We start from the raw sequence: 26366 nt of genomic DNA, 5'->3' as shown, positions 1-26366 counted from the left end.
GAAAATAGGTGCACGTGTTGAACTGCAGCCTGTGTAACTAAAAAAATTCCTTGTCCTCTAATACAAACATAGTTTTATCGAGTACTTTGGAATAGAAACATAGAACATGTTTTTTTAATTTTGTAGCGGCAATGAATGAGTTCCTCAAGGGCCCTTTCTATGCAGGGGAAGAGGATGAGACTGTTATCATTGAGAAAAGAAAAGCTGTGAGAGGACCCTTTCTGTATTTGTGTGCATTGTTTTAATAATTATTCCAGCATTTGAGAAAAAATAGAGGAAAGACAGAGGAGGAAAGGGGAGAAAGGATGGGAAGAGAGTGCTAAGTGCTTTTTAGTGGCTCAATGACAGCCGTGTCCAAAATCGTATTAAGGTCACAATGGGGGTGGCGGGTTGGAGTAAAGAAGCTTTTCAAATGAATCAATTCTCAGTCTCACTCTTCCCCCGACTCTTCTTGTATCTATTGTGTTATCAATGTGGGTGTCCTGAGCTCATGTTGCAGGTATGTCTCAGCCAGTATGTAACTGTAGGAAAACAAAAGTGGAGATTAAAATATAAATTGATTCAAGTGATCAAAATAGTGACCTTTCTGCATCCAGAGCATTCCCTGGTCAAAACACAGGTCTGCATACGGTGCAAAACCCCTGAGAGTTTCATACTTCCATGTCAGGGATTTCATTCGCATCCTCTACTCCCTTCTCACACCATCTCCCCTGGCAATTGCTTCATATACCACTTCTCACATTCCCCCTACTAATGCCCTTTTCTATAGATCATTACTTCGCTCTAGCCTCGCCACTGTTAGCAGTCACTCAATCAGAAATGCTGCCCTCCCCCTGGTCACTGCTTTGTGGCGCTTCGATCGAGAGTTGTTTGCTTGTTTACTTTGATGTGATCAATGGTTTCCACATGCAGTTCAATGTTATTGGCAAATTTGATGCACCAGTAATGGTGTTACAGATGTAGCCCAAAACTATTGTTAGCAATACACACTTGCGCTTCAATAGCAGCTATTGTGATTGCAGTTGATGAGATGCTCGAGTACCATTCTAGGATCTGACAAGTATAGGCAACTTGTTGGAGGCTCAGTTTTTTTCTTTTTTCACTTCTTTTTTGTCGCTACTTCTTCCCCCTCACCAAGCATGGCTTTCTTTTGATTGGCTCACCCCTTTAAATTAATATTGTTCCCCTGTTATAACTTTCTCATCTTTCAAACTTTACCCAAACCTTTTTACCCAGTGACCTCCATACCTCTCTGTTGTACTCTCCATTTAGAAGAGTGGAGTCTTGTAAGCCCTGGTAACAGAGGTTAATCCTCTCTTATTAGAACCAGGATTACTGGAGGGGAAGAGACATGAGAACTGTTAGCCCTGCTACAAATGGAAGAGGCCAGAAAACCATACCATGACTGACATAAAAATCTGTTTAAAGCTTCATTAGGGTGTTTGTTGAGCTGTACACTAAATAGCATTTGTATTTCATCTGGACCATCACATTTTTAACATTTGATAACATATTTCCTGGTTAATTCTATATTAAGTAAGTGGTATAAATAAATTTGCAGTCAATACACATCAGATGTTAAACATATTTCTTATTTTTAATTACCTAGTACTTACATTTTTTGGCATGTGGTGGTATTTAATCCCATGTTAGATTGTAATGCATTTTTTTTTCATACTTATATTCTTTTTTTCAGCTAAATTCAAGCTTCAAAGCATTAATTGTCACATGCACAGTGTAGAAACGCGTTTCCCTGTACATTATTTGATGAGAAATAATGACTTTTTTTTAATAAATATTAGAATTATGAACAATGTAGCAGTGTAATAAGACATTTTGTACAGTTTTTACAAGAACTTCTTGTGTTAAATTGCATTTCTCCAATATGAAATTGAATTTGTAGCAACTGGTTGACGCTTGAGCATTGACATCCATTCCATTGGAATAAACTTGAGTCAGACAACATTTAAATGTGACATAAATACCAAGTCCTGAATTAATACTCATCTTCAAAAAAAAAAATGTATATTTGTACTCACACATCTTTTTTGAATAACTGTAAAAATGATAAAATAATGTTTATTTAGTTAAAAAGTCCTGACCACACCATGACCAATCTCAAAAGAATCCTCTGTCCTCAGGATTAGTGTGTGTGTGTGTGTGTGTGTGTGTGTGTGTGTGTGTGTGTGTGTGTGTGTGTGTGTGTGTGTGTGTGTGTGTGTGTGTGTGTGTGTGTGCGTTTGCGTGCGTGCGTGCGTGCGTGCGTGCGTGCGTGCGTGTGTGTGTGTGTGTGTGTGTGTGCGTGTGTCTGCCAAAACAAAAATTCTCAGTATTGTGTTAGCATTATTTTGCTGATTAAAAGTCTAAACTTAGAATGGGGTTAATTTTCCTTTAAACATTTCACAGTGGGGAAATTTCAACATATGTCAAATATCATAAGCATTACATTATTATGACAGCTGCATAACACTATTTAAGATGCTGTACATTACTATTGCTGATGTGTCTTATTCATCCTTACTATGTTTTAATTGGTTGTTTTAGTTTTTTTGTACATCTGATCAAGAAATAATTGTTTACCAATTGATTTATCTCTTTCCCTCACAGGCTTGTGAAGCTTCGAATTCAATGTTTTTTCTGTGCACTTCACTAACCCCATGCTTTTCTTGCACTGTGTCACTTGTAAAGAAAATACTTTTTCCCAAGTTACCGAGTCATTAATCTTATCTTTATTTCTTTGTTTCTTTCTTCTCTCCATCATGCCTAAAAATAGAAGTGGAACAAAAAGGTAACTAAATACCAACAATGTTTCTTTTCCCTCTGCATTTCCATCTGGGTACATGCTTGCACTGTATGGTGATGGATAAAACCCACAGGTCTTCACAGTTTTATGGGCTTTTTTGTCTAGTTTGTTGGTATGGTTAGAAATGCCATTCATGGGGAACCAGAATTTGTTCCAACAAACTGTATTTGGAAAAAGAAACAGAAAACAAAAAAAAAAGTTGAATGTCTTAATTATTAAATAAATTGTTTTCGCTTAAAATCCATCTTACTTTATTCTGTGTAATGGATAATACAAAGTCACTTCAACTTGTTCATTAATTGTCAAATATGTTTTCATATGTACATTTATACTTGCACCCAGTTACCATTTTATATAATAATTCTTTAGATTAATGTAATAGATAACCTGCACTCCACTTATTTAAACTAAGAATGTTTTTAATACTTGTAATGCTTATTCAAGCTCTAATCAGCTGCTTAATAATAAAGTACAGGGCTTTACAGCGTGATCAATAGCTTGTCCAATAAACTGTCAGCATTTTTGATTACACCTCTAACATGATGATGGCTATAACCTTCAGGGACTATGTGGTCAATACAGAAGACAAATCATAGCACTCATATTCTTACCTTATCAGCATGATGCTACAAACATTTACTGAAGCTGCAGCTGTGCCCCAAGGGAATTGTGTTATGTAGCTTTGAATGAAAATATGCGTGCAAGTTGTTTGACAGATTTTAACTATAAAACTGGATTGGAAATACAAGAATGAGAAGCAAATTATCAAATTAGACTTTTGACTACCACTGTTCAAACTTCACGTTTTATAGTTTATTTAATTAACTGTGTATCGATGTGAGAGAAAATGGACAAGGTCAAGGCCCAGCTTGAAAAAAACAAATTAAAGGTGACTCAACTGCATTTGTAAATGTGTCTCTTAAGTTCCCCATGAAAGCCATGACTACTTTGTATCACTTCACTAATATGTTTCACCTGCTATTTCATCTGTGTGATTACATCTTAAAAACATGTTTTTTGACCAGCTCAGAGGCTTGGTGCTGACAGTACAAGGCTAACTATGACCTTTTCCCCTCACACGTTTCTTTGTTTCCAACTGTAGAAAAAGCCCTCTTAGCATTTAGCAGAGAAACTATTGAGATGAATGCCAAGACACTATGTCAACAGGACGCATCTCTGCACAGTTTTTACCTGCAGGTAGACAACATGTTTAATCTTTAGAGATTACAAGGGAAGAAAGTCTGTGTTTATGCTGTCTCCTTCTCTTCCCTGCACATCATACAGCTTTTACAGATCTGCAGCTAGAAGCTGTCACCAAAGTGTCAGGCTTTATTTGTGTTCTTCTCTGGGCTTAAATCTGTGGAAACAGGGAAAGCTTTACTGTCTAAATTATTTATTGTTACTGTCTGACTTTTTTTTTCATGTTTTCCTTATTCATTTCAGTCTTGGACCTAAAAGACAGAAATCCTTTTTTTTAATTTAAATTTTTAATTATAACAACTGAAAATTATAATTGCTTCAGTCCAAGGTAATCCACAATGACCTGAAATTTGCTTTGGCAAAGGTTGCCCACTATGGTCCTCGCTGTATTGCCTTTGTTGGACTTTATCAGATTTCAGCAGAAACCAGCTCGCATATAATTAGTTTAGTTTTTGTGCTCCTGTAAATCATGCTACATCTTGTGAATTAGAAAGAAAAATGACAGTCGATCAATAAGTAGATGACACCACTTTTTAAAATAGCTACTGGCTTTATCAAAGCAAAAGAGCACAATCTTCTATCTATCTATCTATCTATCTATCTATCTATCTATCTATCTATCTATCTATCTATCTATCTATCTATCTATCTATCTATCTGTCTGTCTGTCTGTCTGTCTGTCTGTCTGTCTGTCTGTCTGTCTGTCTGTCTGTCTGTCTGTCTGTCTGTCTGTCTGTCTGTCTGTCTGTCTATCTGTCTATCTATCTATCTATCTATCTATCTATCTATCTATCTATCTATCTATCTATCTATCTATCTATCTATCTATCTATCTATCTATCTATCTATCTATCTATGTCTATCTGTAATTATGGGCAGTATTTACAAATTGGAGTTTGTGGTTAATAGTTCATATAGAACTGCTATGAGGATGTAAGCAAGGCAAGTCTTATACACAGAGGTATTCAGCACAGGAAACTTACTAAGAAGGTTGTTTGTAAATATAAGTCACCCAGAAGTAAGTCAGAACAACAGCCGTGTTCATGTTTGTGCTCTCCATTAAATCAGTAGAGATAATGCTTGCTTAATCTCCTCAAGCCTCTGTACAAACTCTAATCAAGTGTTTATTTCTGTGACGTTGTCGGCAAATTGCCATGAGGGATTGACTTCGACAGTGGAATATCATAGAAAAAAATGTAATGATTAAATGAAGCAGGACTTAACACATGAAAGACATGTTGGTTCTGCTCACATTTTAGCTATATACTCTTCAGTTTTAATTTCCATGCCTTTTAAGATTCAGAAAGTAGAAAAGAAATCCATCAAATCCTTTCTGTTTTTCTCATCTTTTTTTAATTTTGATTAATAACATTTGCTATTTTAATACAAATCAGATCACATTGATATCGATTAATGTTATATAGCTCAACATCCTTTACGATTGGGGTATTGAGCGTCAATTTTCAGTTCATTTACATCACATGTGCTTGGTTATTGATAAACAATACCTGCCAATGTAACTCTGTGCTTGTTTTTCTCCTATTTTGGCTCCTCAGTATTCCTGTGCCCAGGGCTTCTACGTAGGGTGTACCAGAGCGAGCACCTCTTTGAATCAGACCACCAAGCGGGAGCCTGGTGCAAAGATCCTCTCCAAGCCTCAGATAAGATTTACTACATGCCCTGGACACCCTACCGCACAGACACACTCACTGAATACTCCTCCAAAGAAGACTTCATCGCTGGACGGCCAACAACCACTTACAAACTACCACATCGTGTTGATGGCACAGGCTTTGTGGTGTATGATGGGGCGCTCTTCTTCAACAAAGAGCGTACGCGTAACATCGTCAAGTTCGACTTGCGGACTCGTATCAAGAGCGGAGAGGCCATAATTGCTAATGCCAATTATCACGACACATCACCATACCGCTGGGGAGGGAAGTCGGACATTGACTTGGCTGTTGATGAAAATGGCTTGTGGGTGATTTATGCCACTGAGCAGAACGATGGACGGATTGTCATCAGTCAGCTCAATCCCTACACCTTACGTGTTGAAGGCACATGGGACACGGCCTATGACAAGCGTTCGGCATCCAATGCCTTCATGATCTGTGGGATCCTTTACGTGATGAAGTCAGTGTATGAGGATGATGACAACGAAGCCGTAGGAAACAAGATAGATTACATCTACAACACAGAGCTGAGCAAAGATGGGTTCCTGGACATCCCTTTCCCCAACTCCTATCAATACATTGCTGCTGTGGATTATAATCCCAGGGACAATCTCCTGTACGTTTGGAACAATTACCATGTTGTCAAATACTCACTGGACTTCGGAGTTTTGGACAACAGACTTGGTAAGTCTTCTGTCTCATTTTCATTAATTCTATCTGTAGATGTTAATTTGTACTTTTATAGTTGAGGTCTTTAAATAGTCCAGAATTTTTTGACCACACTGAGCTTGCTGTTAGATGAATTTGTCTGCGGCGACTGCTATTAAGCCCTGGTAACCTTGGAAAAATGACTCATCAAGTCTTACAATTCTAATCCTCTTTTTTTTCAACCACACTTACAATTTTCAGTAATTGCTACATTTCTATGCTTATATTCTGGAGTTTTAGGTTTTCATTTACTGAATAATATATTTTACTTCACTCAGATTTAGCCATTGGGATCTCACTGGGTCTCTTAGTTTTGGCCAGCGGGTTTGAAAAGGAAAATGACAGCCTGCTAATCTCATACATACCTATACGTTCTTGTGACAACTAACACCTAATGTCACATCACTTTCATAGTCACAAAATTCCAATTATAAATAACTCTTATCACATTTGGTCTTCAAACGGCCACAGCCGAAAGTGAGTCTTGTACTGCTTGAACCACTCTCATTTAAACTATTCTTTTTTACTAGCCTCACTATACTTGCATATGCCCACACAAATGTTTCTATAATCTGTGATGCACACACACGCACGCGCACACACACACACACACACACACACACACACACATACACACACACACACACACACACACACACACACACACACACACACACAACATCATGTATGCATGTGTGTGTATATATACATATATGTATGTAGATAATTTTATTACTCCCTTGCATCTTGAATAAATTAAATGTGTTTGTATTTGAATGGCTCTTTGAGCTGCTCAGTAATTTCATACAAATGGTCTTATGCTGTTAGGATATATGAATGTGTATATACATATATGAGAGAGAGAGAGCAGGAGAGGTAGAGGGAGAGAGAGATTTGCTTTTCCTCATGCTGGCATTTTGCCATTTACCCAGATTCTAATATTTGCCATCCACCAACATACAATAAGTAAATTACATTGTAAATTCTATAATATATGTCATATGTGATATAGCCTTGAGGCAGAAAGTCTTTTAAACTTCCTTCGGAGCAGTTGAAATTACAGAGGAACAAGGCACTTCTCACTTTAGCATTCCCAAACCTCTTCGGCAAATCTAGCATTCTCCAACCCTTTGTTCTTTTTATAAATGTATGCTTTTTTTGGAGTGCTTAAGAAAAAAAAATGTTGTCACACAAAGTCAAGTTTGTAATTCTTAGCAAGAGCTCATCAAAAATGTCAGATTATTTCACTGCAAAGTCCCTTTCTCTCCCTTTTCAGGAACCACTGCTCCTTTTCACATTCACTTATTTTTGCTAAATTGCTAATTCTTTCTTCCAAATCTTTACATATAAACTGAGACCTGCTTGAACACATCTCATAATACTTTGAATAAATCCATGCCCACCCTGAAAGGATTTAATTTGGATAATTTAAGCTGCTCATTCTATAATCTGTTGTACCAAAGCAAAGTAGTTACTGTGTGACTTTGTCATCCTCTTTAAAAGTATTTCCTGATACTTGACTGAACAGCTGCATGTGCATGTCTGGCTATTATAAGATTTTACACAGAGTATGCTGCATTAGTATGAATAGTAACATACTGCAGTAATTCCATGAATGTAGCATGAAAAGCTATTATAAAGATTTTAATCGTCTTCTAATAAAGATTTATCAAGAACTGAAGAGTAAGTAAATTGACTCAGCGGTTATAAAGCATCATGTTCGATCATAGCCTCAACAATATACAGAATAATGTTGCATGCTTTTAGCTTTGTCTATTTTCCTTTTTCTCACAAAGAGCCTCATGTGGATCTTTTCAGCAATATTGTTTGAATTTCAATCATTCTGTCATCTTCACCAAACGCAAATTATTTACTGATGCAGTGTTTGCTTTATTTGCATCCTAATACCCCATAGAAAAGAGTTTCAAAATTACTTGGATGTGAATACAGAGTTAATACTAAATTCGAAAATTGAAATTGCATTTACGTGTGTGTGTGTGTGTGTGTGTGTGTGTGTGTGTGTGTGTGTGTGTGTGTGTGTGTGTGTGTGTGTGTGTGTGTGTGCGTGCATGCGTGTGTGTGTGTGTCAGGAGACAGGTTGAATGAGATAAGAACAATGCCAGTATTTTGCTTATACTGCAAACATAGAAAATAAAGGTAGCTTTCTTTGATAGTTTTCCACATTTTTTCCTTCCATCTGTATGACCGCACATGAGCTGCCACGCCACTAGAGCATGGAGCAGAGCAGACAAGCCACATCCTTAGCTGGGATCCTCCACTCAGAGTAGATTTTTATGCTGGTTGTACTTAATAGAACATTGGGATGAAAATTTACTGACAATTACAAAACATTTAAATTTGAGTGCGTTATTTCAATGCGTGGCATCATTTCATAGTAATTGAGATCTCCAATCGCCTTGTCAACTTACCAGCTCCTTCGATATTCTTTTCTTCTTCATAAAAATAATGTTAATTAATGTATATTTTTGATCTCCTGCAAAAGAACACTATAAACTCTATGAAATCTTTTCAGCTATTTTGACGTGTGTGTGTGTGTGTTTGTTAATTTTTAGTTAATCAGAAATACAGTAAACATATATATATATATATATATATATATATATATATATATAAATTTGGCATGCTGGTATTCAGTGCAGAGATTGCAAAGAGAAGGGAAACTGGTTTGTAAAGGAACTGAGAGAAGCACACTGTAATGATTAGGTACAGTAAAATGAACATGATTTATATATAAGAAAAAAAAATCATATTTTGTAAATGGTGAGTAATACCCACAACAAAAACACAGTTTAATGATTTCACCAGATATTTGTAGGAAAAGTGACTCATTAAACTTGTGAGAGTGCACACTTTCATCCTCAAAAGTAGATTAAGAAAGTGCTGTGATAGTTGGTTCATTATTTTGTAATGAAATCATTGAAACACTCCAGTGATAAACTGTTATATTAAGTAGTTTAAACTTTAATGAACAAAACCAATAAGATGGGTGTTGGTGAAAAATATTCACAGAGTTGCTACTGAAACTGCTGCTTTCCATTTTCCAGCAAGACACCACAAAGGCAGTGGTTTACAATTTACGTCCTTTTGCTGTAGTAGGTCTGTGAATGAGTTTGTGGGTTTGTGTGTGTGTATTAGATGTATTCATTCTGAATGCAGACACCTGTTTTAGTTACACAGTCACAGATCCCCTGGTACTCCGGTGAACTGCAAGAATAAATACAACTGTTTGAATTAGGACAGACATAAGCTGTCCTCTAGTGTTTCTAAAATGCTCATTTATCTTTTTAAATGATCTCAAAGACTTTATTGTTGATTAAAGAATAATGGGAAGTTGCCAACTTAATCACGCTGTGTGAAGGCCTGTCTATTGTCAGTTGCAAGTGTTGACTCTGGGATCAAATTAAAAAATTCATGCAAAGTCATTCACAAAGACCACAATGGCCTTGCAAGCTTTTTTTTTTCTTCCCAACAGTGGTGGAGACTCAATTCTCTAAACTATCATGACCCAGTTTCCAGAACTACCACTGGGTATTCTCACTTCATCATTTTGTGGCTCAGCTCAGGCATCCCTAAGACACACTTTAGTGAACTGCTGGCAAGACAACAACACTTCCAGACCTGAGGTTGCATGTAGACAGAGGGAATATAGAAAGAAAAACTGCCATTGAACTTTTCAGTTCTGTAAACAGTGGGCCAGGGCCATCAAAAACAGTCCAGATGGTCAAGTCAGCATCACTTTAATGGGGAAAATTGACCGCTACAAACTAATCCCTGAAACTTCATAGTTTAGATAATGAGTTATTTAAGGACTGATGAATAAAGAGGGAAAATCTAAACAATAATTCAAGTCTGAATCAATGCTTACTTCAAAATATCCCACACTGTCCATTTAATTGTAGAAAACCATGTTCTGGATACACACTATAAAGATATTTGTGTATTTTCCACTGGTACTTAAACATTCTTCTACAGGAGGTTATTGTTATCAAAGTTTCTTCCCTCCTTATTTTTTCCAACAATGATAATAAAGGTAATTTAAAAATATTTTTCTTTATTTTCAATTTTATTTTATTTTACTCATTTTTACTGTTACTTTATGTGTAAAGAAAAACAAGAATTCCAATATACTTATGAAAACAAGTCATTATGTTACAAAGTTAACATGAAGATAGGATGAAGGTAATGCTCATAAATCAGAATGCATTCTCCATTATGTCATAATCTAAGTACAGAAGTTTACTTGAAAGATTGTATGAACTGGACGACGGCAAATACCATTCTTATTTATCACCAAACTGCCATTTGACCAGGTGTGATTATTTTTGTTGTAAGAATGTTGTATGGTTTTGCATGAGGTGATCATGTTCCATAATCTACCAAGATTTCATACCATCCAACATTGATCCGTGCTTGCATTTATTTTTCGCTCAGCTTGAACTTCCGCATTTATCAGTGCTGTTTTTTTTCTTTCATTTTGAACGGGATGTGGCATAGATAAATGTTTTTCATGACTTTACACAGTGTGTTTGTGTGTGTGTGTGTGTGTGTGGTGTGTGTGTGTGTGTGTGTGTGTGGTGTGTGTGTGTGTGTGTGTGTGTGTGTGTGTGTGTGTGTGTGTGTGTGTGTGTGTGTGTGTGTGTGTGTGTGTGTGTGTGTGTTTACCATACTGTTCAAAGGTCCAAATAAGAGAAATGTGTATCCATAGCTTGTGTGACTGATTTACCACTGCAGCAGAGGAAATTGTTTTTGATTTTTTTTTTTTTACATCTGGGACTAGACTCTGTTTTAGATGATACTGATGGGAAAAGAGGCTGGTCAGGTCCAAACAGAACACAAATTAAAGGATGCCTTTTTGCTTCCTCGGGATACATTTCTACCTGAAAAATAAGACCAAAGAGCATTTAATATTTCATTATTTAACTCTTGCTTCAATAGGACTTCATTGTTTTCTTATTTTGACCTTTTCAAAGCAGGTTTAAATGTCAGATAATTCACTTTTATTTATTTTTTTGATTTTTTATTTTTTTTAGATTCTATAGTTTTACCATTCATTATTTGATCTGGTTTGGAAAACTGACTCAATCACCTTTTTGTGGAACTCAAAGCAAAGGAAGCAAAAAAAAGACCAAAAATCTGTCATGTTTCTCTCTGTACTCACACTTCCATAAATATTGCATGTAAAGTTCAGCATGAACTGGAGTCTCAGCTGTTACATGGACCTCCAAGAGAGCAGAAGAGTTATCAGATCATTTGAATCTGCTGTGCTGTGTCCAGGCACACATGGATCTTTAGTCACAGTAAATGAAAGTCCATACAGACAAATTGTCTTGTCTCATTTTATTTAAGAATAAGTCAATAAAAGTCACCGGACTGTTCTGTGAAATCAAAGCGATTTGTAAAGAATAATTTAATCAAAACAAACTAATCATAGTTGCAGGGATTTACTCACTTATCTTAAACTGCAATTGTGGAAACACACACACACATTTACATACAGTATCACTAACATTGTGTTAAACCTTTGAGATTCCAACGGGCAATTGGTTATATATTTCATTTTTTTGAACTCCAGTGGCATCAACTACATTAGTCTAAAAGTCTTTTTAAAAGATTTTGCTTTACATAAACCTTGACTGATAAACCAAAATATCATACTTTCTCTTTTTTTTTCTTATATTTTGCTGCACCCGAATCTTCAACAGGTTCTAATGGGAACTCTTACAAAACATGACCTTATATATATATATATATATATATATATATATATATATATGTGTGTGTGTGTGTTAAAAATGTATGTATTCACTAAAATTCACTACTTTAGTCAAATATGGCCTTTTTTTCTTCTTGTTTCCATAATTTAACTAGAGATTGTCTTTTTATCTTAAGCAACTGTTTAGCATAATCAGCACGTAACATTTAAGAGCTACTCAAATTTCAGTGAAGTCAGAGACATCTCTATATTTTGATATTATAATTTATGTATAGAGAATTTTTACTATTTAAAGAAATAAAGCAGTCAAGTTATATCACCTTTTACTTGTATCACCTTTAAGGATTGGCTCTGGCCCCAAAACTCCAGGATTTATCAACCTACAGACGTTCATTGTTTCGCTGTAATCAAAACACATTACTCAAACTACCATAGTCACGATCCCAATCTGTTGTATACCATTGATTGAATACAGCCACAAGTTGCTACTTCAGCCTCTGTAGGGAGTTTTGCTTCATCTAATTTTTCAGCTTGATAGCCTCTGGGGCCTGGAGGTAGAGCAGAGGAAGCGATTCTTTTGTTGGTTCATGTTCTGAGCATCTGATGCAACACAGTTGGTGCATTGCATTCCTGTAATTTTGCCACATGTTGCCATCTGGCCAGGGCACATTGCCAGCCATGCTGCCTTGCAGGGCTGAAGGACTCAACAGACATGCCAACCCGACCCTCATGCCGAAACAGCCGATGTTTTGGATACTCATGCCCACTTTGGCTCTACTTGGAAATGCCTGACACATGCTAAACTGATTAAGAGTGTCTAACCAGTAAATGCAGGTCTGGCAGTGTCAGTGAAGATAATCTGAGAAGGATCCAGGGTCCAAAACATGTTGTCCTTTGGGTCTTGTTGCCTTTGCAGCAGTATCTTACCGTATATCTGTCTTGGTCATTGATATAATTCAACTTGCATTTTGACAGATGTAAGAGACTGTTTTTATTCTTGATTATAAAGCATTAAGAATTGTCTTGCCTAGTCAGTTAAACTAAAAGCTGTTTTACATGCAAGCTGCATAAAGCACTGTTTGATCTCAAGGCTTAGGAATGTAGGGTACATGCTTATTTTCAGGCTTCACACTCATCACATGCCTGGTACACTTCGGTCAGAGGGCAATTTTCTTCAAGCAAAAAGTGAAAGGTTTAGGATTATAGTTTGCCCCCCCCCCCTGATGCATTCTTATGCACACACACACGCACACACACACACGCACACACACACGCACACACACACACGCACACACACACACACACACACAGTCCCCCTTCAAACCCTCTAATGCCCCAACACAATGGGGCTCTGTTAGTAATGCAGCTTTAGATTTTTTTCTTCTTCAACGAAACAGGGTTAGATTTGTGCATCAGAGCTTCTTTTAGTGCTCGAGTCACATTCTCTCATGTATTAATTCAAAAGTATAGCAGAAAAGGATAATTACTATTGCATTAGTGCATACTTGTATATATCTTTATGACTAAATAGGAATTGGAACAAAAATGGAACTGGCAAGCTCATATTTCCTGTCTCTCTGTGTCTGATACTACATTAAGTATCCAGTTATTTTGTCCAGCATCCCCTCTCCTTACTGCTCATCCATCATATACTTGGCAGCTCCACCTTGATCCAGAAATCATACACAGATCACCTGTTTAGTGAGAGGGGTGGCAGGTCATTCTTCAATTAAAGCGAGCACCTTCTTCATCTCTCCTGAAGTGCACTGAAATGGCAAATGGAAAGTAAAACCACATGTTTAGTCAAAATTATTGTGTGATTAGAGGCTCATGGATTGCACAGGAATATTAGCATTTTGCTCCTACGTGTGATTGATATGTTAATGCTATATCTTCAATACATCTTAATTACACTGTTTAGAGACAAAAATAATGACTTCTGTTTCTCACTTTAATCTCTTACTTTAGCTCCAGTGAGTGATCTTAGACAGGACAATTTTTTTACTTTTAACCATATGAATGTCAAAATCCTAGTTATGCGGACTGAAATGTCTCCTCAGCTTATGCATTTCCACATCAAGTATAACAGGCTTGCACACATGAAAATTATTTACTTAGGGCAATGAAATAGATATATTTGGAGGGCCTTCTTTATCATTGGTGTCAAGATTATCTCAGAATTGCTTTGACCTACCCATTTTGCCCAAGCACATGATGGTTGAAAGGCTTTTGAAATGCCTTCCTTTAAGATTTTTTGGCAAGTATGCTGTCCCGTACCCTTCCCCCCACTGCTGACCCCTCCTTACTCATGTTCTCTTTCCTCCTATTGCTTCATCTGTTGAATTTGTCAAAGTTGGCCTTGTCAGTTGCCTAGAGACTCAAGATTTGGCTCCAAAAATATAAATTGAATCCAACATCTCTGTGTTTAGCTTCGAGAAAGATTTTGCTAAATATGGGTATGTGTGAATTGCGAGTTTATAAAACACAACCCTCAACCCTCACAACATGTGACAACATTAATTCTGTAGCCAACGATGTGGAATTACATATTATTGATTTTTGTTTTTTGACTGTCTTCTGAATTTAGCAAATATTAAATCATTGTTAGTCAGATAGGACAAAACACCATTTGTTTTGTGGTGTTCTTGCAGGCGTTTTCAATTACGTCACCTTGTGATTTTAGTTTGTAATTCATCAATACTTCCCCCACAAAAAAGGAAAAAATGTCAGACTCAAATCAGATAATTCACAAGGTTTGGCTTTCTTGTTTTCCTTTATTTTAGCAAAATGCAATTGTGAAGCGAACAAACAAACTAACAAGATGATAAAACCTCCCCTAAAATGTTCCTTCAGAATAGTACTATGTAGCTCAATTGGTATTTACAATGGATATAAACCACATAATGAAACCTTCTTACCTGGTATCTGGGTAAGGATACAATATTGCCATGCAATATATTGTATCGTTTTTTTTTCCACCAGTGATTTACCATACATCTGTGTTGTGAATCCCTTCCACAGATCTCAATTTTAGTGCTGATGTTAGCAGGCTTTGTTCACATCTCCTCTGTCACTTAACTCAGTCACGTTGCGCGAGTCCCTGGGCCAGTGTCCATGTGTGCATATATATCAAAACGGCACATTTGCCTCTCCCAGCTCCATGACCTCCATACGTGCCCTCTCAGGTCTCTGGAACAGAGCATGGGAATGAGAAATTAATTGCCAAACAATGCATAGCCACCATCCATTATGGTTCTCATCATGTCAGATGATATCGAAGCATTACCGGATGTCTGGCTGCATAATTTACCGCCCCCCTCAATACACCCATCCACTACGGCTACACATGTCCCAGTTGCACATGGATTTGTCGCTCCAGCACAAATGGCACTATTAAATGAAAGGACCATCGTATTATTTTTCAGCCATTTTTCTCACCACACAAGTACTCTTGTTATATTCTTGTTATATCACATAATACAAACATGAGGGAATTGATTTTATTAGTGAATGCTCCAATCCTTCATTGAGTTATGTTGAATGTAGTGTTTAGATTAGAAGTCACGTATACCTATGATGTAATCATACGATAAACAGTGTAATGTTAAGGAATGAAAATAACTGGCATCAGAATGATGTCAATGATTTCAGGTCAGAACAAAATCATTCTGAAACAAAAAAAATTAGTAAAGTTTAGACAAAAAACATATTGTCAAATCTTAAATTCCGTGTTGATTAGCTTACAACACAGTTTTAACTTTTTATATCATCTTATGTTTGTAGGCTCATTTGATTTGTGTGTGTGTCTGTTGATTTAATGTACTGGAGGAAACCATCTCAAATATTAAGGGCTTCCATTTAGGTGTACAACAAATTCAAATTACACAAATTGTGTAGCTTGTCCAAGTTTATTATTTAGTGTCATGAAATAGTTTTTTTTGTCTTCTGTCAAGTCATTAAAATGATTTTCTTAAGATGTCTTTGTTTCTTAAAAAAACATTAGATATACGTACACCTTTCTAGATTTCAGATATGAAAAAGACATGGTACACAACCAAATTATTGTAAATCTTTTTTCGTGATTTCATGATTTCATTGTGATTTCAACTATCAATTGTCTTTTCATAGATCTTTTTTATTCGCTTGCAGAACTTAATTCTTAAAGTGCTATTCATATTTTGATTTTCATTAAATTGTTTTTTCGCTGCCTCAGCTTTTAGGGGAAAGCTTACTTCTATATAAATCCAATGAAGAAACTGATGCCTTATTGTTTTTTAATTAATTTATTTATTCATTTAGTTATTCATTCAATCAGAATATCCTCCCAGAAATCACATCCATGTTCTTACATTTAATCCATAGACATTATGGTCAGCAGTTTTATAACAAAAAACTTTGCAATGAGGAAGTAATGAAGCATCTTCAAACCGCTGAAAATAAAGTCTGTGGATTACCGTGAGTAACTGTAAATGTTTTTGAATACACTTCTGTTTGAGTTTTTCTGGTGTCACTTTTGGCACCTTCCACTTACTCTATAGTAATAGTCATTGAGACAAAGCAGATACTTCACTCTCTGATATTCCTCATATTCCAAAGATTGCTCCAAAATTTCCTGGCTAATGCAGTTGCTATTTGATCTCAGAGTAACTAAACATTAAATCTTACATCAGAGATAATCTAGTGAGAAGTAACATGAGCAATAAAGCAAAAGCAGCTTTCTCCGATCAAATAGCTAAATGAGACAAGTATATGGTTGTAATTTATTTCCAAGAATCCCTCTAATAGCCTTAGATCATGACATTAGGCTGCAGGTACACTTGAGTCTAAAAATACATATCTCCGCAATCAGAAACCCCGTTTTGCAGACTTTAAACAGGCTAGTGGAGAGTTAATGGATGACATTGCACATTGCCCGCCCAATATTCTCTGCAGTTGGTGGAAGTGCCTACTGAAGATTTAACTAAGCATAAAGGTTGAAATACTAAAATTAGGAGGTAATTGGGTTCAGCACAAGGCAGGAAGAGTGACTTTATCATTTCATTTTTACCCCCAAAAGCCCTTTCCACCTCTTTTGATCTGGAGTCTGTAGAAGTTTCTTACTGCAGATGAGCCCACTCCTTGTTTGGAAATGGCAAGTCATATAAACCAGATTCATTTCATAATAGCATAGTGCTTTTTCTCCTTGGAGCAAAGAAGAGTGGGCTTATCTAATTGTGAAAGCCAAAAGCCCTGGGATACAGGAGAGAAAGAGTCTAATTAGTCAGAAATGAAACCTTTGAAATAAATCACAAAACGCTCTGTGTGTGGTAGAGGGTGTGTGTGTGTGTGTGTGTGTGTGTGTGTGTTTGTGTGTATAAATGCATACATGTTGAGAGTTGGTTTCTCAGTTGATATAAGTTGAAGAAAAAGTAAGTAAGCAAGCTAGCTCAAGGGGAAAAGAATGCATGGTAAATCTAATAACTAAGAAATACTCAATATTTAAAGGATTTTATTTCCTTGCTGTTTTTATGTTGTTGTTTTGTTGTCTTTTTCTGGAACGTTCTCTGATTTCAGTTCATAGAGCCACTTTATTTTTATTTGAAACTGGAAAAGATAGGTACTGATCTTTTGCCAATTCAGGAGTGATTTGTGTTATTGCAGACGGCAGATTATTTCATTTTTAATAGTTCCAATTTATATTGAAGATCTGAATATGGTTTAAGTGCCGCATCCAGGACAGCCATGAATAGGCCTACTTAACTGCTCTCTTGTTCTTGTTCAACTTGTTGTTACTTAGTTTTCTATTTTCCCCCTTCCCATTGTTTTCTCCATTTGTTGTGTTTAATTTATTTTTTTCAGCTTTTTTTTTCCTTTCTTTGTTTTATTTTTCTTGTCCTTTCTTTGTTTCCCTTTGGACAAAATTGGAAAGCTGGCAAAGCAAAACAAAATGTCCTTGTGTTGTCTCCAAGGCAATAGTGACTGCAGACGTGACTGCTGTCTGCTGCCACTTTTCCTTTTTTGTTCTCATCTCATGGAAAAGATATACAAGTTTGCTCAAGGACACTTTGGGCTTTTCAAGTCCTGCTCTCCATCTCTTGTGTGTGTCTTCACAGGCATATTTAACATGCTGCGTATCGACAGAACAGTCTGAAAAATTATTTAACAGCACACTCCACGGGATCATCTCGAAGTACGGAATTACATTCTAGACACGGTTCCTGGTGACTTTGAATTAACCTCATGCTATGAGGGTGATTTCCTTAAGCCCTGTTTCCCCGCACTTTCATTTTACCTTCAACGTTAAAAAAGATGATGTGATAACTTTATTGTTTAAAAAACTACCTTGATCTCAGTGTCCTCAAAAGAGAGGGACAGCGCTTGTTTTTTTCACTTCTTATAATATAAAATCAAATGAGTTTGTGGGAAGAAAAAAAGACTCAGGAGTTTTCATTATCTGTTTTTTTTATTTCTATTTGGTACCAAGGAGAATTTGTCCTCCCAGGTAGAATCCCAGCCCTGGATGATTTCAATTGAACTAGCAAGTCCCACTGCCAATACAAACTGGAAATTGTTAGTTTGAAATGCCACTTTCAGGTACCAGAAGCTTAATTAGAAATATCAGCTCAAATAAACACAAGCTATTTTACTCTTTTTCAAGGCTTCCGAAACTGCTTTTTCACAAACAACTGTCTGCGAGGGTGCCAGGTCAACTGTCACAGTGATTAAAGCAATCATGAGTATGGAGAATGTCATAAATGTCATATTAGAACATATTTCCTCTTTGTCTCAACCCTGTTTTCAACATCATTTTTCCAGTTCAAATTGCAGAATGGTACATATTCACCTGCATTCAACCACTGATTGCGCCATGACTTCTAATGCTCAGCAAAATCCTGTCATGCTGCATGAAAGTGTTATTTATTTTTTGACAGGCTATTTTTATTTGAAAATGATGTCATACATATTTTCAAAAAAAAAATCTCTCTTAAGTCTGCATTTTGCAAAACCATATTGGCACTCAGCAAAAAAATCTGCGACAGTTAAAATCTATTCCGTATCGGCAGCTCACCAACACAGTAATTCCCTCACCCTTAATGGGTCCACAGGCACACAATCTAGCCACTGGCTTATCTGGGCCTTTGCACTGTGACCTTTACTGACCCCACCATGAGCGATAAACCTCCAATACCACATTTCCATGAGCCACTGTCTGGGTCTCCTTTGCTATGTGGTTTGAACACCTAATGTCAATAATATTGTAATTGATGGCACTTGATTTAGCAAAGACCAAATGTGACATATTTGAGGTTATCTTCATTTCTTGTCAATTAGAAATCCATGAACAAAATTTTTCAAAAAATAATCAAATTAATAGACCAAGGACCTTGAGAAAAATTCCTTCCTTGTATTTTCATGATTATTTCCACTGAAAGATCCACTGGGTTGTTGCGGCATAGACTGATGGCAGTGGCTTTTAGAGGTTATGGGAGGTAAATGGCGATGTCTTGGTGGGTGGTGGAAATATGTAATAGCTATCAGAGTCTTTCATATAATTTTTGAATGTTTTCTTAATGGATGGTACTATAATTTAATTTTGGTTGGTTTATGTCACTTTGCCTGGCTGTTTGTGAGCATCCAATAGCACATGTAAGAGCAAAACATGTATTTTTCCCACTGTATGCGTAATGTGTTAGTAAAACTTAAAAGTTTTACTTCCTGTATTGCAAGGTATTTGAAAGTATAATAGGCCTTTTGTGTCAGAGGATCATGTTACAGTTCAATGAGCTTGTTATTTTAGTTCCACTTCACAGGTTGAGTACCTCCAAACGAGTGTATAAGATACCTGCAAACCTAGAAACACAACAAGTTTGGTTGGGAAGCGAAAACAAATACTCAATCAGCTTGAAACTCTTCCTGCAGCAAAAACCTATTTAATCAACCTTGGCTGTCACTGAATGCTGCCAAGTGCTGGATGAATTGACTCTAATAGCGGTCTGTTTTGTAGATCTATGTGATTCCAAAACAGTGGTTCTAATTCATGTAGTTTTAAATTCCTGCCGTCAAATTTAGCATACTAAGAAAATGTCCAATTGCAAATTTAATTTCAAGAGTAATGTATCTTATCTAAGTTTTTTGAATCTATGGTTTCCATTACAACTGACAACCCCAACTTGACCCTCATTAAATTTTATTTTTCAGTCTTTTCATATAAAGATTGCGTCCATTCGTCACATCTGATTGTATCCCTGCATTAGTTGCAATCAGTTGTCAGTCATTATGAGCAACAACTTAATTATCTTTTGTCAAAGAAGTCTGCACTATGATAAAAACACCCTTGCTTATTTAATTTTGGTGCCACTAGTTTCAAATCACTGACAGAATAGATGGGATGATTGATGACAGGGATTCAAGGAGGTGTGTGCAGTGGAGAGACATTTCACTGAGTCAACTGGCCCATCATGGTGTATTTGTTGATGTTATCAAGACTCTTGTTCTCAGTACCTCTGTTAAACAGAACCATTATTAAGCACCTCCTAGAGTATAACCGTAATGAGGACTTATATCCAGGGGGCAGGTATTTCCCTTGGTCTTGGCTGATCCAGAATACCATGTTGCTATAACTACCAGCACCTGGCAACTAACTCTGCCACCAGAGATTTGCTGTCGACAACAGCAACATTTCAACTACACAGCAAGTAGGATGTACCTGATAAGCATGTATATATGTGTCTGTCCAGCAAGTCAGGGTCCCAAAGTAGACACGATGTGTGCAAAAGCAAGTCAAACCTGCCAGTTTCAGTTGATCTTATCAAAAAGTGTCTCACACCGGAAGGAACAATAGAACCCCTCTGTGGCTGGGCTGTCGGTACTTTCAACTGCACTGAAATCAATTCACCTCTAAGGCTGACAATATGGGACTTAAAACGGGATGACATCTCTGCTCAGTCATCTATCCTATTCACTTGCTTCTGTTTTCTTTCTCCCCAGAGTCATCCTCTTCTGTGATAGTATACATGGACAGCACAACCTCCGCAACAAAGGCCAACCCTCGTCTTACCACTGCAACAGTGATATCTACAACAGTCAGGACTACCACAACCAAAATGCCCGCAACAACCACAGTCAGCCCTCAATGGCCAAGAACCACAACAACAATGATGACGCCTGTCCAGACACGGGTTCAGACTTTGCTTCCAGAAGAAGATGACCGGTCACCGCCCTCTTCCAAGCTTCCCAACATCAGGGTGGAGTACTGCAATCCTCTGGTGATGATGGACATCTCTTGGCCAAAGACCAAACAGGGTGTGGTGTCCCAGATGCCCTGTCCTCCTGGAACAATAGGTAATCCTCCTGGATTTTTTGGCAGAAAAAACAAATATATATATGTAATGAATAAGTTAATGAAAACGTGGCTTAGGTTTTGGGGGAGATAGTTATTGAATGGAATTAAGGGGTCATTATGCTGGGGACAAGGCTGCTAATTTTGATGAGGTATGATAGGAGCAGTTACAGCATTATTAAGGTTTTAACAACCCTCTAGTTATTTAATTGATATAGTTAAGGGAATTCATGCATTTTGCAGCAGGCAGTCCTAAGCATAGTTACGGTATATCCACATTAATTTTGTGTTTGTGCGGGTCCACCCATGATGTTTGACCTAGTATGCAAACCCACCCCTCAAGCTGGGTCTTACATGGTGGACTTTCACTTTGAACAATGAGGAGGTGGATAAATCATTCAGAGTTAATTGGTTGAAAAGGACAGGCCATAATGTTTAATATGCAACAGATCTCTGTGACCTGGCTCATGTCAATATTTTGGGGAAATGTTTGAGATATCGATTGATTTTCAATTCAACTTCACTAATACGCTCGGATTGTCTTTATTCATTGAAATATACATATTGAAACTTTTTTTTTTTTCAATTGGAAGGTTTTTGAGAAAAAAAGACAAACTAATCTGATATTTCAAAGCAAAATATTGATATGGGAGGGCAGCACAGTGGTCCAATCCTCGTTCGATTCTGACGGGGGACTTTTCTGTGTGGGTTTCCACCAGGTCCTCCAGTTTCCTACAGTATAGAAACATGCAGCAAGTTGTTTGGGAAAATTGCCCATTGTGAATGAGAGAGTGAATGGTTTTCTGTCTGTTTATGACGATTGATGGGGGACCAGTCCTGGGTGTAGAAGGACATTTTTGCATTCCGATTTTTGACATTTCATGCGGCCAACAATTCACACGGAAAACTTGCATTTCAGAATATTTTTGTTGGACAATTCAAAATATCAATGCTATTTTATCCCTAAAACTGAAGAGACATTACAAGAATTTTTTGCCAATTTTCTCAAGATTCATAGTTTGACAGAGCTGCCACCAGTCCGCACAGACATCTGTTAATGTCTGAGGGATAGAGAATCGTGAATATGGTCACCCTTGTGAGCGTTACCACAAAGTTTGATGCTTTCAGTAGCATTTAGTTTGTTCGACAAATCATGTTGGCTGCGTTCCCACATCGGGCACAGTCGTAAAATCGAAGATCCCAGTCTTTCAGCTGCCATAAAAAAATGTAACATAACCAGTCAGTTAGTGTGCACTCCAAGTCTTCAAAATCATCAACACTGTGAAAATTGGGCAGCTTGTCCGCAGTTTGAGTGTTGTTTATATGATTTTAAATGAAGGATGTTAACCATTCGTAACATTGACTTAAGTCAGCTGAACTCAGAACTCAGAAGAAGCCCTATCAGATGAGGGGGAAACTCTCAACTGAGAGTGAAGAGAGTGAAGAAATTCTAGTCTAGTTGCCACAATAAGAATATTTTGACAAGTTAGCAACACTATTACAGGTACTATTACTATTATGGCATTATACCATATTCCAATGGTCAGCTCACACCTCACTAAAACTATGACCTGGCTTTGTTTGGTTCTTCTAATGGCTTCATATTGTATTTAGGGCATATAAAGGTGGAGACCTTTAGGTGTCTAGTTACTTGTTGATTTGCTTTGTGTAGTTAAACTATTGTTCTTTCTTTGTCCATTCTAATCACAGTTATTGTTATTATCTGTTACTTATATTTGTTTAGTTTGCCTTCCAGAATTAACATAGTAACAGTTTATTTTGTAATCCCCATCCATGAAGCAAGATTGTTGCTGTTTCACTAGAATTATCAATATTGTTTTATAACTACTTTTTAGACTATCTGGAGCCTTATGATGATACCTATTTTGTTTGATACTAAAGTACCATTTGATTGTCACAATTATAACCCAAACTGGGCATGCATAAATATCTAACAAGAAGTTGTAAGAAAGCAATAACATAACACACTACACAAGGCAGCACCATACACAGACCCAGTACACTTATATTATAATGTACATGCTGTTTGCTCTATGACTAAAAAAATCCCGATTTTTTTTTTTTTTTTAATGTTTCTTTTGTCTTTCCACTTTCTGTTAATGTGTGATCAAATGATAGTTATCGTATATTGTAATGTTTTTAAAATATTAAGGACAATATTCCAGTAGCTATCATACAAAAGAAGCAAAAAAAAAAAAAAAAAAAAACACCTCATGAAAAATATGTTGTTTGTATTTCTCCTACCTACAGGGATGTATATGCGCTTGTTAGAAGATAATATCCATTGTGAGGTATATTGCATGATGTTGGTTGCTTTTGTTTTGTTTGTGTATACAGTCCCCATGCAGCATTCATTGTAATTCTTCTTGTCATTCCTTTTCATTCCGATGCAAGGCTACAGATAGGATAGAACTCCCTTTGAAGGGAGAGGAAGTCCTTAATTTTGCATAGTGCATAAATGGTGATGTTTGTGGCTCACAGTGAGTATGCTTTCTAATATGGGTTTCCAGATGACTTGTTTCTTCCTTTGCTGTTTTAACTCATGCGTAGTGATACAAATAAGCAAACTGAAGTTAAAAACTGATGTTGACTGCTTTACAAAAAGTTGCAAAAAGTTAGTCTGGTATCTGTTTGAAGTTTTGGCTGTATTCTTCATATGATAAGATGAACAACTAGAAGGAGATAAAGCTTAAATGTTTCCAAAAGGTTACCTCAAGACCCAAGTGCTGTGGGTCTCTCTGGCAGACAGTATTGATATAAAAATAATGAAAATCAGCAGTGATGATATGTTATTACAAACACAAAAAAAAAAAGGGATGTGATTCTTCTTGGCTCAAATTGCAAAACCTGCCTTTTACATTCTTGTCAAAATCTTCTTGTCTTGGCAACTGGACTTGAATTTTTTCACTTGAAGACGTTTCACCCCTCATCCGAGAGGCTTCTTCAGGTCTAATGACCCATTGGGAGTTTCACAATATAACTGCCAGGTTTTTGGGCGGGTCTAGATTATGGTGGCTTGTTATGTACATGGAAGAGTTGATCTGCACATTATAGATGTAAGGGGAGGATGTTATTCTAATAGGGGTGTTCGTTGGAACAAAATAGCAATTTAGTGTCATTACCTGGATTGCAATGTAAATAGGTTAAGCTAAACAAAAGAGTGAAACCTGTTTGATCACATGAACTAAAGCTCATGTGGACATTGCTGGGGGCTGGTTATGGTGGCGGATCCTTCCTAGTTGTTTGGAGGGTTGAAATGGGCCTGGTTCGTGTGTGCAAACCCATCTTGTTTTTGATCCCAGTACGGTGTACGTTGATGTTATCAGGACTACGGAGTCCTGTCCGTACTCAGAGATGTTTTTTTATGTTTTGACAAAGATGGCTTCTTTGACTCCTTTCTTGAACCATCTGTCTTCTCTGGCCAGAATACTGTCTTCAAACGAAGCCCTTGTCCTGCAGGTAAAGGTGGACTACGGAGTCCTGTCCTGAAGTGGTGGCTCTCCTGTATTGAGCCATATGTTTGTGCAGAGGTTGTTTGGTCTCCAATGTAGACGTCATCACAATCCGCAGTGCAAGTGACAGCATACACCACATTCTCTATCTTGTGTCTGGGTGTTTTTTTCTTGGGGTGGACTAATATTTGCCCCAGGGTTTTGTGGTGTTTGTTGAACACCCTTCGGAGTTTCTTCGAAGCACCAGCAACATATGGTGTGAGGATGTTCTTTCATTTATTGTTGTCTTCCTCCTGTTTTACGATCCTGCGCCTGGTGGCTTCTGATTTGGCGAAGGCCCAATTGGGGTATTCACAGGATGTCAAGGCTTTCCTAACGTGTTGTATCTCACTGTTGGTTCCTTCTGCGGTTGATGGGACGTTCTTGGCCCGGTGGTGTTGAGTTCTGATTACCCAGAGTTTGTGCCCACCACCAGAACCAGCCCCTGGCAATGTCCACATGAGCCTCAGTTCAAGTGATCCAACAGGTTTCTCTCTTTTGATTAGCTTTACCTATTTAAATTCCAATTGATTTAATCCCACTAAATTGCTCTTTTGTTCCAACAAACAACACCCCCATAAGCATAACAACCCCCTTCCATCTAGTATATGCAGATCGACTCTTCCACTTAGATAACACGCCACCATGATCTAGACCCACCCAAAATACTGGCAGTTATATTCTGAACCTCCCCATAGGTCATTAGAACTGAAGAAGAATCTCGGATGAGGGGTGAAACGTATTCAAGTGAAGAAATTCAAGTCCAGGTGCAAAGGCAAGAAGATTTTGACAAGAATTCACCATGACCTGGATGACTGAGAACCTCCACAGACATGTTGCCATTTATACATTTTCTTCTACTTCTTTTCTCATCAACTGTTGATCGAGCAAGTCACCATTAATTGGGGAGTGACATAACCCCAAAAATCTGGCTCAGTGCCCCTATAAATCTGTTCATTTCATCAACTAGCACACAGACACACAGACACATATGGGCCTCATTAATGGGCAACACCAGCACCCGTTGAGACCTCACTAACAGCCGTCATATGGCAAGATAAGAGGAACACATACCCCACCTCCTCTCGGCGCACTCTTCAAAGCCATTGCTCTTCAGACGACACTGCCAAGCAGAACATGACTGTGTGAGTTTCCTCTGCCACTCTTTGAAAGTTCCTCGAGCTTTCCCTTCCATCTACCTCACTTCGCTGACTGTCACTCTGTTTCCCACTACACCTCTGAGTTTCTTTCTCCATCTCTCTTTCATGCTCCCTCTTCTGCTTCTCAATATAGAAGGAAATGCAGAGTCCCTTATCTTATAAACCAATCAAACATAAGGCTGTCCAAGGTGGACTGAGAAGGAAATTATATGTCAATCAAAATTTATATCTGTTAATGCTGGCAGTCTCAACCTCCC

At 37.3% G+C, this 26366-nt stretch overlaps 1 protein-coding gene across 13 annotated transcripts in view; it reads left to right on the top strand.

Annotated features, from left to right (window-relative positions):
• LOC147223620 (adhesion G protein-coupled receptor L3) overlaps positions 1–26366 on the top strand; it is a 222742-nt gene that overhangs the window by 127094 nt on the left and 69282 nt on the right. For 9 of the 13 annotated variants that reach the window (XM_086165517.1, XM_086165511.1, XM_086165515.1 and 6 more), the window contains 3 exons: positions 2774–2788; positions 5560–6360; positions 21086–21439. In XM_086165517.1, the coding sequence (XP_086021643.1) occupies positions 2774–2788; positions 5560–6360; positions 21086–21439 (1170 nt within the window). The remainder of the gene's footprint in view (positions 1–2773; positions 2789–5559; positions 6361–21085; positions 21440–26366) is intronic. The other 4 variants (XM_086165516.1, XM_086165510.1, XM_086165508.1 and 1 more) reach the window with 1 other exon arrangement.

Source organism: Fistularia commersonii, chromosome 19, assembly GCF_037954325.1.
Source record: "Fistularia commersonii isolate RoL2024-O1a breed Wild chromosome 19, RoL_Fcom_v1.0, whole genome shotgun sequence".
NCBI classification, from domain to species: Eukaryota; Metazoa; Chordata; class Actinopteri; order Syngnathiformes; family Fistulariidae; genus Fistularia; species Fistularia commersonii.
The sequence above is the reverse complement of the archived record's forward strand: the minus strand, read 5'-3'. Positions and strand labels throughout refer to the sequence as shown.